Source organism: Patella vulgata, chromosome 2, assembly GCF_932274485.2.
Source record: "Patella vulgata chromosome 2, xgPatVulg1.2, whole genome shotgun sequence".
In the NCBI taxonomy this organism is placed as follows: Eukaryota; Metazoa; Mollusca; class Gastropoda; family Patellidae; genus Patella; species Patella vulgata.
In genome coordinates, this window is record NC_065880.2 from 36,686,368 (window position 1) to 36,701,205 (window position 14,838).

Sequence of the window (14,838 nt, forward strand, 5' to 3'; positions counted from 1 at the left end):
ACAGACTCTGAGCTTGAACGGCGGATAAAGAGGTTGCCAAAGAATTTACTTAGGCTTCTATATGTATGGTAAATGGACAACAAGTAACGACAAATACAATCTAAAATAGGCCCTCCCTCGATCAAGTTACATGACAAACAAGTCTGCTGAAAATACATTTCTACCGCATGAGGTAGGGTTTGTTTTTTTTTTTTGGGGGGGGGGGGGTCCAATTAAATTCTTTTGAGAGTGATTTCAAGCAAACGTTTGATAGATAAATTAGTTATGTTTTTAGTCCAAGTTTATCGTCAAATCACACAGATTGTATCGGAAAGCATCTTTTATTAAATGACAACTTGCTAGCCAAAATAAATCCTACGTCACATTTATATCCATGAATTAATCAGGGTAAATGCCCTCAAGAGGTACTCGCAGCTCGAATGTTTAAAATCAATGGCAAAACACGATGGTCTGTATCCTGGTGCTTTTGTCAAAAAGGGGAGTTATCTCCTTTTGATAACACGTAGATAGCCTATGTATTATTCGGTCAGCTTTTGGGACTAAAGTAAAACACCAAGAAATGAAGAAATGAAATGAAATGCAATTTTACATCATACTTTTCAGCACCAGCCAGTAGAAAAAGGGAAGATGCTTCAAAAGGATATCTTTCACGGGGGCGTACTGGGCCTCGGGCCGTCGGACGGGGTCTGGGTACCCATCGACACCATTTGGGAAAAATACATTTGATATATCTTTTTTCAAAATAAATCAAAATCATCTTCATATCCACTGACGAATATAATGGTCTAAATTCAAGGTGAATGGAGCTAGTTTCGTTCTCTCATTAAGTCACGCATTCTTCACCGTTATGGAAGCCGAGGGAAACCAGTTGATCTTAGGACACAGGGCCACCAAGTTCTTCTATGTTCTTCGGCATTATCTCCAGCTTACGGAAGAAAATATTATAGGTATACCAGAACGGGATATATTGTAAGACACAGTATAAGTTGCATTGATTTTAGTCCAACTACACGACATTCAATTATTATTACCTCTTGTAGTCAGGAAGCAACACGTTGAATCGATGATAAACCACTCAATCAATGCATAAATTTATGGTGTAATAATTAGAATTCTGCTCTGTGTCTGAAAATTGCAAAATGGTCGTTATTCTGTTAACATAAAGGCGGCAATTGGGATGAATTAAATACGGTTTCGAGGGAGAAATGCCAATACTCTTTTACTACATCCTTGACTTGCAAACTTCGGTATATTCCATTAATTCATAGATCCCAGATATAGGTCTACCGGAATAAAACTAAACTGGTTTTCAGTCGTTTTGGCGTACATTATTATATATAGTACGCCAAAACAGAGGGGGCGGGGACCGTCTCCCTAAGATGATTGCAAATTATTGGAGGGAGGGAAGAGTCATGAGATGTGTACTTTGTGTGGGTTTTTTTTTTGGTTTTTTTTGTTTACCAGACACTTCCAAATAACTAACAGCAAAAATAAAAACTGAAGTATTTAACAAAAACAAAAAAATCCATTTGCGGGTAGCTTATATTGGGATCCATTATGGAGAGAAGAACTAAAACTTTCGAATCGGGGGTCGTATCTAATTGATTAAGGGTATGAAAACATTATTTTCATTTCTTAAAGACCATGGTGTGTATTTTGTACCCCCTTTCGCCATTACATCGTCCACTAGTCTCTAAATTAATACGCGTTTTTTATGTTGTTTTTCTTGGGTTTGTGTGTGTGTGTGGGGGGGGGGGGGGTCGTTATCTTGATCACTTTAACAGTATATTTTATTAAAAAATATCGACAAAACATAATATAATTCACTGATCTGTTCACTGTAATATGGTAATTAATCGATAAATAAACTCCAGTAATTTATTACTCGTCAAATAATAAGTATTGTAAATGGATACAAATAAAAGGACAATGGAGTTGAAAATTTTCGATCAATCATTTCTTGAAGCTCCCGTGGAGTTGAAAGTAACAGCTAGGAAAACCTATCGATTTTTTCAATGTTTACCAGTGGTCACCTGTCAATTAATGCTATAAATATATTGCTTGTCTTTATCTTATTGCATGATAATAAAAACATGTCCTTGCCCGTTATATATAAATAATTGACTTAAGGACGTTTATGCAAATGCGATGGGGGTCGATGAGTTGTAGATTTCTGTGACAGTAAGCTACAGGAAGGCGTATCTGGAGGTTAATTACCCTTCCATAACGCTACTATTGTGTTCAATAGATTACTATCTATCAGTAGTTCAATCGTTGGACTTTTATATAGGAATTCAGACAGAGAAAGACAATTTGAACTTAGGATGCCACATTATGGTTGATATGGTTTAAACAGGGTAAGTATAATTTATCTATACCTGGAGCTGTAAAACATTGTTAATATTTAATCTGGCTGATATGGAAACATAAAATAACATGCACTTGCATTTTTATGGTTAATTGTCGCCATGCCGATCTTATCTAGTTTGCTTTGTTCGAATTCCCGAACACTGTCATGTAAGCTGAGGAAGGCCTGAAACTAAAGAATAACACCATAATAAACATAAGGCTGCCATAATGAACACAAGGCTACGCATTAGTGCACAATACAAGTCTAGTGCACAAAACAAATAAAGCCTGGACTATAGCGGACAAAAATATATATTAAAATGTCGTCTTATCGGCGGGCATTGATTCATTTGTTTACATATGATGATAAATATTATATGTTGTTAGCGACGCTAGGAAGTAATTACCATGTCTACATGTAAGTAACTAATCAACAGTGGGGAATGTAAGACATTAATTAAAGAACAGTTGAACAGATGGATAAGATAATAGGTTTATATATAGATTAGTCAATGATGGCATTTTAAGTTTTCCATGTTCCAGGCAACTACTGTAGTTTGTTGACAGTTCTATGGTAAGATCAATAAAGATCGTCAAATCCGGCTTATCCTGCTAATACATAGCAGACGACCACTTAAAAATCAAGTTATTTAAATCATCGAAAAATACTGGGACTTGAATTATTATTGATACTGTAATAAAGAATATTATTACAAAAATATTAGTTGCATAATCTATTTTCATCGATGTAAGTAGACATAAACTCAAATTAAGTCGAATCCAGCACCATCATTACAAAGATGCAAATAATTATGTTATGTAGGCCTATAGATAGATTTGTCGTGTGTGGGAGGATTTGGATATTGTCTTCGGGACATTATTTTTCTGTCATAGTTTTTAACGAACAAATTTTGATGATTGTTCCTTGACTGTAATGCTGCCCTCGATAATATGTTTGTATTCTCTTTCTATTTTTGAGCGTGTGTCTTCTAGGTCAAAATTTCTCCCCAGGATCTGGGCCCTTATTCACGAAAACTTAAACTAAGTTACAACCGAAATTTTAAGAAATACTGCAACTTCATTGGATATATGCAAATTGATTTTACTGGTCAGCCAATCGAATTGCAGTATTTCTTAAAATTTCGATTGTATCTTAGTTTAAGTTTTCATGAATAAGGGCCCAGGTTGATAGGCCAGACAAATATAAAATAGTATATAACGACATTTAAGCTAGTGCAGTAAAGGGTATAAGACACTATTTGATCAGCCTAACAAACAAATAATTAGTGCAAATAAAAACTGATCACATTTCAGTGGCTTACCACATACTCCTTGTTTACATGGGGATATTTTGAAAATGTGTAAATTTTCTTATGTGATTAATCTGACTGTATGGACACATTTACCCGTCTGTAGATTTGACTTGTGATTGCCAATTTATGCCTAGTTTTGACTAGGTATCTTTGGTTCCTTGTCGCATGGACGTAAAGCAAAATACATACATCACATAGGAAGAATATAACGAAACTTTCTACAGAAGCTTTCCAGTCTGAGCTTGTTTGTGGCAATGACGTAAATGAATCACTTTAGGAATTTACTACAATTTAATTTTCTTACAAAACCAAAACTTTGTATAGACGCATATCAAATATACTTCGTTATAACGTATGTAAAATTCTTTATTCGTCGCAAATTTGTTTATATTACTATGCAAAATATCGCCGTATTTAAAGACGTTATTTGATTCTTGAGTAGGTTTGGAATTCAAAAATATAAGAAATTATAACATATGTGATGAGCATACTTACTTACCGCTTCTCTTTCAACGCAGGGAGATCGTGTGGCTAAGTGGGTAAGACGCTGGCTCGCTAGCCTGGAGGTCGGGTGTTCGATCCCTGCATTGGCTGAGAAAGTTCATCCAGATTTTCCGGCGTGGTTTCCACTTGTCAGTGATGCAGGACGGAGGGCCTGACAAGGACAGCTGTCTAGTCGTTCGGATGGGACGGAAAACCGAGGTCCCGTGTACATATTGGCGTGCACGTAAAAGATCCCTTGGCAGTTGGAATTCGATATAAGAGTAGGCCGTAACGCCGCTGCCCGGGCAAAATTTTCCTCACAGCAGACTGTATGGCGTATGCCCGTCTTCATTAGCCCAGTTTAGGAGCAGAACAGTAGGACGTTAAACCCAATTTCATTTCATTTCATTTCTTTAAACACAGTTTAAATATAAAAGGAAGTAGCCTTTCGTAGTGTTTTAAAGGGCAGGGTAGATTGCCTCCTGAACCTTGTGGGATTTCTATTGGTTCTATGATTTCCTACCACTGCTAAAATCTTTATACGCAAACAAATTCTTGAAATATAAATGCACTATATGTTAGTCCCAAAATAACCAATAACCTCGATTGTGTTGAGTTCTTTGACCAATCCTCATTGTTTCATGAATTTTTCACACAGGCTCTAAATAGCTGACAATCACTTGTTAATCCGCGACATAGCCTGCATGTATAACGATTTTAATGGTTTTCAAGGAGATTACGAACCCTCGTCAAACACACATTACTTTATATAGATGGGTTCTTGGATTTTATTTAATAAGGCGATCATAGGGGTTATTTATTTTTTTTATGGGCGTAAATGGCACAAATAAGGATTCGCAATATTAAACATCTATATATACTAAACAGCATAAAAAAAAGTCAGAACAATTTCAAAATCAGAGAGGCACTTTAATCAAATCATTCTAGAAAACGACTTACTAAATGGATCAAAGCAATTTTTTGTGAACAGTATTTTGACACATTAATGATTAATTCAGCACAATTCCAAGACATTACGAGACGATGTAGAGTCTGTACACAGTCTATACATCAGTATTTGGTGTGTCCACCACGAGTGTTAATAACAGCAGCGCGGCGGCTGTACATGGAGTGGACCAGACGATTGATGAACGCCATTGGCACCTGGAACCACACTCTCAGAAAAGCCTGGCGCAATCCATCGGCTGTGTTTGGTCTCGGTACGACGTTATTTTAAGTCTCCTCTGAATTTCATCCCGAAGATGTTCAATCGGGTTTAAGCCCGGACTAAGGGCTGGCCAATCATAACGTTGACACCGTTCTGCTGTAGAAAGTCCCGAGTAACTCTGGCTGTGGTCACGGGCGTTGTCATGCTAGAAACCGTTGTTTCGATGACGTGCGAAATGTGGCACGGTATGACGTGGGGTCTGAGAGTTTGATCGATGTAGCGCACTGCTGTAATGTCGCCTCCTCTCCCTGGACCAAGATTTTGGAACACCACAGGACCCACTCTCTGGTTCAGGCCGATTCCATCCCAAACCATTATGATTGGACCTCCCCATGAGTCTCGTTCTATGACACATTGGTCAAAATAACGCTGGCCACGTCGACGCCATATTCTGGTCCTGACATCTGCAGTTGATACGCAATACCGATTCTCATCTGTGAACAGAACCGTTCTCCATTGCCTGTGTCGCCAGTTCGGGTGTTTTTGGGCAAACTGTAGACGTTCACGTCGATGGCGGGTGGTGAGGATCGGTCCACGGCAAGGTCTACGACAATGGATGTTCTCTCTGGTGAGACGTCGGCGCACTGTATCGGTACTGATGGGTCTTCCGTGTGTTCCTACTGTCTGACGTGCTGTCTCAGATGCCCGTGTGAAGGGATTCTGCACGTGCTGTCGCACAACATGATGATCTTTTCGCCTTGTGGTAACCCTTGGTCTACCAGTGCGGGGGCGATCATCTGTGGTGTTGGTGGCCCGAAAGCGTTGCTGAAGCCTGTAGATGGTCCTAACATTGACCTGGAAGTGATTGGCAACGGCTTGGGCAGTGTGGCCACCGTCGAGTCTTCCAAGTATAGTTCCTCTGATCTGTCGTGAGTCGTGGCATGCTGCTGACGTTGTAGTGTGAATGATTCAACCAGGTATGGGGGTGCATTTTATAGGGCTTTTCCTGGTGAACAGCACGTGTAGCATGAGTTAAATGAAAATCAAGGAGAACACATTACCATCTCAGATGTCAGGTTGCGTTTTTGAGAACATTTCCTGGGTTCAATTATGTGTTTGGGAAGGAGCCTTATTGCTCAGGTAAAGTTGGAGATGTGGTCACAAATATACAATAAAAACATTTGACAAGTTTTATGCAATGCGTCTTTTCAGAGTAATATACCAACCTGACGTTTCTTTTGCTGCTTAGTATATAAGCTTGTCCCAATGAGGAGTAGTTGAGCTTAACAGGTCACACATTTTACGTGACAGAGTTACGTAACCCCGTAGGGCAATTTTGGCGATTTTTCCAAACGGCTATAAATTTCCGACTAGGTAAACAGGTTATATCATTACATTTTGATATTTGGTTTGACATTACTGTACAATAATATATCAACTGATACCCTGCGGATTGTGAGTACCCCCATCCCCTTTAAGGTTTAGTATATGTGGCTTGTTTTCTGCATTGTTATGATATTTGAATTTCTTACAGATCAAAAGAAGAAATGCACAAATGAAATTCATTCGGACCCATCAACTAATCATATGTGTAATTGTGTATTGTAAAGTCGGTGTATAATCCTCTAATCAGTAAGCTAGATTAGCCATAACACTATACTTATATATATATGCGTTCACTCTATTTGTATGCCATATAAGCAGGGTTCATTAAGGACATGGGGCTTATCTAAAAATGGAGACCACCATTTCATACCTAATATGTTATAGAATAGAAGGATATATGGTGATCAGGCAATTCCCAATTGCACACAGACAACTCAAATATTGATTGTACTTCTTCCTGCAACTATTGTTATTCACCTGTATACATGATCAAAAGATTGGAAAACACAAATACAGAACAGATTATAACACCATCACCATGACAACACCAGACGGTAAGTTTTTGTGGTATAGGAAATATTGTTTGAATTTAGTCATGCTGGGTACAGTACCTTGTAAAGGAAAACTTATTATGATATTATGGGCAGTACCAAAAATCAGATTCTTGACAGTTACTTGGAGAGAGACTGCCAAACATTGACCAGACCAGACACACCCACTCCTCTGAATGATTTAAAATGTATATCGTTTAGGTGGGTGGCTCTTTGGGCTTTCAAAAAGTTTGTTGTTACCAGACACGCGCAATACCGACCTAAAAAAACTTAAATCATATTGTTTTGGTGATATTTAACTCTCCAAAAATTATTTTGTTGAGGAGTCAGTGCTACCCAGATCCCTCTTTAACCTGGTCATAATTAAGTTCAGAATTTTGCGCTTTAATATCGATTACCCCGCATACGCCAGCAAGACTCTTCCATAGACAATTACGTGGAATTTGAGCCAGTTATATTAAAGTGTATAAAGGTATTTTAACCTAATCACAGGAGCTTGACCCCATGATTGATATTAACTGGTAGGTAATAAATTTGATCTATAACCCATGGATTATTTTAGAAGTTGTAAACATATAGCGTGTCGCGGGCTGTATACTACATTAATAAAGTAGTTGACAATAAAAAGACAAGTCTATTTACATAGTATTAATAGTAATAAAACTATTGTATAAAATAAAAGATTAACCCCACCACAATTCATATGCATGTATATCATTCAATCACACTGTATGAAGGACTGATTCATATGTATTTTTACGATACTGAAATGAATAAATGTTTTAAAAATTTATGTTTAATCAAATGTATTCTTCTATAGGTGCAGCAAAGAAATTCCTTTATACTGGACCTGGGTCTAAATCTAGAGATCAAGACGTCAATCAAGATTGGAACTATACACATAATAGAGAAAAACGAGAAAGTAAAGGTAATGGTAATATTCTTACAGTAAATCAAGAAACGTGTGCAGATCTCTTATACAAAGAACCTTAGAATGCCCGCTCGTACTAATCAAAAGAAGGAAACCAGGTGAATCCAAATACTCAGTATGATAAACTGGCCCCACAATGAATCTAACTACATCTCATAATAATTATTATATGCGTTAAAGCGGTTAAATTCGCATGTTTGAGTCTTTACTGTATACTTGTCCATTATAAATGAATATTTGGATTATAATTATCGAGAGATATCCTATATATTTGAATTGTAATTACCGAGAGATATCCTGCATATTTAAATTGTAATTAATTAGGGATACCCCACATAAGTAAATTGTAATTACCAGGGATACTCCATATATTTAGATTTTAATTGATACCATACCTATTTAAATCGTAATTAACGAGGGATAACCTACCTATTTAAATCGTAATTACCGAGCGATAACCTACATATTTAAATTGTAATTGAGGGATAACTTACATATGTGGATTGTAATTACTGAGGGATATCCCAGCATATTTGGATTGTAATTACAGAGGGATACCATACCTATTTAGATTGTAATTACCGAGAGATACCCTGCATATTTAAATTGTAATTACTGAGGGATACCCCACATAAATAAATTGTAATTACCGAGGGATACCATACATATTTAATTTGTAATTACTGAAGCATAACCTTCATATTTATATTGTTATTACTGAGGCATGTCTTATATGTTTAGATTGTAATTACCGAGAGATACTCTACATATTTAAATTGTAATTACCGAGGAATACCCACATACGTATTTAAATTGTAATTACTTAGGGATACCCTACATATTTAAATTATAATAATTTAGATCTACTATGTACCAGGTATATCAAATAATTATAAATTTTGGCTCATATAAAGTAACTTCAGATCCTAAAATAGGTCTTGGTTTATATAAAGTAGTTCAGATCCCAAAATTAAAGTCTAAACCATTTGGCTGTAAATAGTGACAAGACAGTATCTTTCACTAGGCATAATACGACTCATTTAGTTCGGAATGTCGCATTCTATAATTAACATTTTGTTTATACTTGTGTCATATTAATATGAATTTATTTATTATATCTTATATGTTGGACTAATTTCTACCTTGTTTTGTTCATCACGCTCTATCGTTGTGATTTACTACATTAATGAACTTATTAAACTGATGTTATTAGTTTATCCAATCGATCTATCGCATTGACTACTGTCTACATCACCATGGAACCTAATATCAAAACAGTTCAGTTAGTTCACGGTCATCTAATTGTTTCAATGGATTCTTTATTTTCAATCGATAAGTTTATTTTCAAATAGTTCTATACTATTGGCAGACGATACATAAAATGTTGATTATTTCAAAAGTCAAAAGTTGTCCTTGTAGGAGTAAATCAAATAAAGAATCATTCATCAATGATAACAAATAAATTCTACGTTGTATAATTAGAACTTGATGTTTCCATAGTAATGAGGGAAAGAGAATTAAGAGACATTATATCAAAGTTTAGAAGTAACGAGGAATTTCTGCTTTTTTAAATTTCATTTGTTTCCCTGATTGCTTAGTTGCGGTGGGATGTTTGTTCCCTCTAACAGTATGTCTATTCGATATGGGAACACAAGGTTCTAATATTTTTACTATTTTTTAGTAGAAGGGATTTCTTATATCCAAGATTGTGTACACGGAAATTCAGATTTTCGTCCTATCCGTCTGGTTAGCGAGCTAGCTGCTTACTCACTGAGCCACCGGGACTCCCATATATCGACTATGAATAAACAAATCTGTTTTAAATGTGGCATACAATCTTTTTTTGAGTAACGGAATATCCAAATCATTTCTACCGGCCAGTAAAGATGTCAATTCTAATTTTAGGTTAATAAAACTGAATATATTGTTTGTATGGCATGTAGCAATTAATCGGTGACTTGATTCAATAGGTTTAAGTGGTTAATAATTTGCATATTATAAACCTTTGCTTGATAACGTGAAGAGAACAATCAACGAAACGTCGCTTTAATTGAAAAAGTAATTGTGTTCCATATTATTTGTTTGGTTTAAAACTGGACATATGTGTTGTTTTTGCTATAGGTGAAGCTGTAGACTTGGAAGATGTGTGGAGTATAAAGAAAAATGTTGGTATAGCCAATAATACATCCGCACCAAATACTGATAAATTTTCACTTAATGCCGATACCAAATTCTACTCAAGATACAACAGTTTAAAGGGTATGTAATATAATAAGGCTCAGAACTAATAAAAACGGAAATAAATCTGTCAGTTAAAAAAGATTACAGATCTATGACAACACACAATGCGAAAAGTGATAGTAATTGCCACACATAAATAATTGTTGTTTATAAAAGAATTCCATCTTTCTAATTATATTACCTATGACAGACAATAGTAAACAATAGATGTCTTTTTCTTGATTTTTATATAAACAGAAAAAGATAAACCCAATCAAAATAAAACACCAAGCAGTTTTACCGATGGTAAGTTTCTTCTTTTACAAATAGCTTTTTAAAAGAGGGTTGTTAGTGGGTAGCAACCAAGAATCCTAGCGAAATTAAGAACGTCTCTACCTGGATGCAGATCACCATTAAAGCCCGTATTAAAGCCCACATGTTATTCTCATTCTTTGCCCGCTTCCAACTTGAACCCAAATATTCGTTGAACTGAACGCTTTTCACTTTTGAAAGTTTGTATGAGGTTGACCACTGATATTTTGAAATCACACAAACCTGAAGTAGCATACTATAAATATGTAATTATCTATGGAAGGATAACGTTGCCAATATTATTTCATTGTTCACGGTGCAAACTGCAAATGTCAGTAGTTCAAAATACGTATTTTAGTTTTACAATTTACAATTTCCATTGCTCAACAATACCAATGTCACGGTGTTAAAATACAGAATACACTTTTCAATAATACAAAATACAGTAGAATAGTTATTTTGCACATTACACTTCTGCATTCTGTATTTTGCATAATAGACAAATGCATAATAGAACCTTGCATAGTAGAACATATACCTTATATGGGATCTACGACGTACGTCATTTGCATACGGAAAAAAATCCGGACTATGACGGAAATTAATGATTTACGCGATAAAGCCATAAGGCCGAGGTCATGAAAGGGGCAGTACTCGATTTTGTTAGTCTTCAACGTCCAGGCTCTATAATGTAATCAGTTCGACGATTAGAGGATTCTGAAAGATAATAGTCTGCACACTGATCAGCAGTGAATTTTCGCTAGGCCGCTACAATCACTGATAAGGATGACATCGATGCGACTTAATGTGGCAGAAATATTGACTTTTTTCTTGCGACAAATTAAATTCTAAAACATTTTTTTTATGTATTGGGAAAATAAATAAAGGCGTTTGACGTATTTGTAGGTAAAAATTATTTCCTATTTAGTGTAAATGGGTATTAAAATGACTAAAAGGCAGCATTCCGCCCGAAGCAGTAACGTCTTATGTAAACAATGCACGCGCCATTCAGCCAATGATTGACCCCGCGTGCTGTGACGGCACGTGTTAAGGCAGTCATCTTTGACAGAGATATTACAGATTGAATAGTCTGGTTTAATGAGACTATTCTTATTTGTTTTCATCGGTAAAACCCCCCAGATATTTCAAGTGAATTCATTTCTTGTTAAAAATTAAATTGAATATCTTATTTAATTAACAGGTCTCTAAAACCCTTTTTTGGGGTAAGGTTAAAGAATCTTATAGTAACCGAGTGGAATCTCTCACCCGGATTCGAAATGAAGTTAGCACACATATTCCTAGCGCCAATAAAAACCTAGATATAATTATCACGAAAATAATTGTTACCTTTATATTAAGACATATTAATGCAAAGTATATAATAATATGTAATAGACCCCCCCCCCCCCCAAAGAAAATTTGCTGAACTAAAGATCTTGGAGCCACCAAAGCTAGTTTAGAAGTTATTGCGTGCGCAGTGAGTCTACCCTAACACGATTCCGCCATATTTTTAGTATGTTTCCGGTAATATTTCTCTAAAAGTCAGCTTAGGAAGCTTCTGAAAATTTGTATTCTAGTAGTTTATTCGTCCCTTGATTTCATGAAACAAAAAAACATTTTGCCACCATAGCTGGTTTCGGTGCGTTTTGATGCAGCGTGGACGTACCCCTTTTCTGCGTGCTCAGTTAGCCTAGTGTGCGATATTTTAGTATGTTTACGGTAATAGTATTTTTTTTTTCATGAGGGAGGGAGGGGGGGGGGGTCTTTTATATATATACTTTGCATTAATATGTCGTTTTCTAATATAAAGGTAACAATTATTTTCGTGATTATTATATCTAGGTTTTTATTGGCGCTAGGAATATGTGTGCTAACTTCATTTCGTATCCAGGTGACCTAATGGCTTTATCGTGTAAATCATTAATTTCCGTCATATTCCGGACTTTTTTCCGTATGCAAATGACGTTCGTCGTAGATCCCATAAAGGTATATGTTCTACTATGCAAGGTTCTATCATGCGTTTGTCTATTATGCAAAATGCAGAATGCAGAAGTGTAATGTGCAAAATAACTATTCTACTGTATTTTGTATTATTGAAAAGTGTACTCTGTATTTTAACACCGTGGCATTGGTATTGTTATACTTCCATAATTATCCGCCTATAATAGATCACTGTAATCAAACTCTTAAATCGGTTATCCTTCCGCCTTTAAACCGTGAATATTTTCGAAAACCATCTTCTTTGATTCTAGATCCCCAAAACCATCTTCTTTGATTCTAGATCCTAAAAATCAACTAAAATGGCCAGACTAGTGGTGGATAAACCAGCGCCTTACTCGCATAACCACTGGTTACATTTTTATTTTATAGAGCTTATTATTAACATGATGTCACGCCCTTATTCTCGGTAGGATTTTTCACGGTGAAATACACAAGTGCCCATGTGCGATTCAGTATTTTTCGAGGCATCTCTAGGTTTGTTGTTTAACTTTTAAAGTTCTAGGAGGGTCATCTTCAATAGACGGCTTGATCTCGCTTTAACTACGTACATCTTATCAAGGCTTTCACGTAATACCCTGCATATTCCGGCACTAATTTCGATTGGGTACAAGCCCAGCTTGTGAGTCTATCAGATTCCTCGATCGTCGCGAATACCAAGTCTCGAGCTTTCAAGCTAAAATGTCTACCTGTGATAATCGAGTTGCAACGTTCAAGGTTCAGTCAATGTCAAGGTTTCCGTGGAGGTCGCGATGTCACAACCTCTGATTGGACGCTACTGCTCATGTGTCTGTAGATAACATAGCTATAAGTTCGGGAATTGTGAAATAAACAAGCAACGGCCAGATGTTGTAAAACCCGCAGTCGTTGCTTCAGGAACATGGGGGAGGGTTAACTTCGCGGAATATTGTGACACTTATTGGGAAGGTTCGTGAAGATTGAATTTCTCAGTCAAATATATTTATGTGCAGTTTTATTTGAATATTGCTTAGTTTGTTTTCACCTTTAGGTAGTTCATATCGCTTGCCACCAGAACTTAGCAATTCTTTTTCAACTCAACGCCGGAACTCCAACACCAAGAGACATTCATTAACATGTGAAGATGAGTTCGACTTTTAATGATCTGATGAAAATTTCAAGATTTATATTACATGTATATTAATTTCATAATTATTATGGAGATTGGAAACTGCTATAGGAAGTCAGAGGGGAACACTCCGTGTGATTGCTTTCTACTGGTTTAAATATTACTTTATATTTGAAGTTGCGTTCTTGATAACTTAGATTATTGAATTTAACATACTGAGATCTATAACTATACAATAAATTACGTTACATTGAAGACTTCCCACTTGAACTGTACATTAGTGGACACGGTTGACGTATGTGCTCTGTTATCACATTACTTTCGTTTTACTGATTTTAAAACTATGATGTATACAGTGCCGGATTTACGTAAAGGCTTGTTTAAAACACACTTTCATCTTCTTAGTGTTGAGGGTACGGGGACTGGGATGGACCTTATAAGTGGAAAAAATTAAGGCTTCTCGTTATCTAAATCTGACACTGGATGTATACCATAATATTTGTACCACAGTAACATCCCAGTAAAGACTAAGATATGTCGTTGGGCTACCCATAAACATTTAAAAGAAATCTGCATTGGTTTAAATCCTTTCGAATATCCAATATTTTGGCTGGGTTATCTGCTTTTGAGTTTGAGACAATTTCTATGTCCATGCGCTTACGGTGACAACATTAGCTTGCCAGCCAATCTACATTTTGGGGGTCAAATAACCCTAAAATATTTAAAAATGAAAATGTTTCTCGGACTTTGTCATGTTAGCCCTTTAATATTCCCCATTTTAACCATAAAAACCCCCCAATTAAGTGCTGTTATACATGTAGTAGATACATGAATACACATAACATTAGTGCTATGAGAAATATTTGTAAAGGTATTGTAGTTTATCGTAGAGCTAGCTAGCTGTGTAGGGCCTTGGTAATGTGATGTGCAATATATTGACAGGGAGGTAATCTGACTCATCTTTTGGTTTTTATTTTACATATTATGTGTGATGTAGACAATAAAAAAGTTTGAAAAATCAAAAATTTTGTTTGCATTAT

General features: G+C 36.0%; 1 protein-coding gene across 2 annotated transcripts; it reads left to right on the forward strand.

The window, feature by feature from the left end:
• The first annotated feature begins 2,069 nt into the window (after positions 1-2,069).
• Positions 2,070-14,823, forward strand: LOC126811566 (uncharacterized). Of its 2 annotated transcripts, none has more exons than XM_050537258.2 (6): positions 2,070-2,357; positions 6,848-7,253; positions 8,071-8,178; positions 10,303-10,440; positions 10,660-10,707; positions 13,084-13,708. In XM_050537258.2, exons 2-6 carry the CDS (start codon positions 7,238-7,240, stop codon positions 13,122-13,124), a joined length of 351 nt encoding a protein of 116 aa, XP_050393215.1. In that variant the 5' UTR covers positions 2,070-2,357; positions 6,848-7,237; the 3' UTR covers positions 13,125-13,708. The 2 variants fall into 2 exon arrangements, with proteins under 2 accessions (XP_050393215.1, XP_050393213.1); XM_050537256.2 differs by lacking the exon at positions 13,084-13,708 and adding an exon at positions 13,721-14,823 and having other exon boundaries at positions 2,077-2,357.
• The last annotated feature ends 15 nt before the right edge of the window (positions 14,824-14,838 follow it).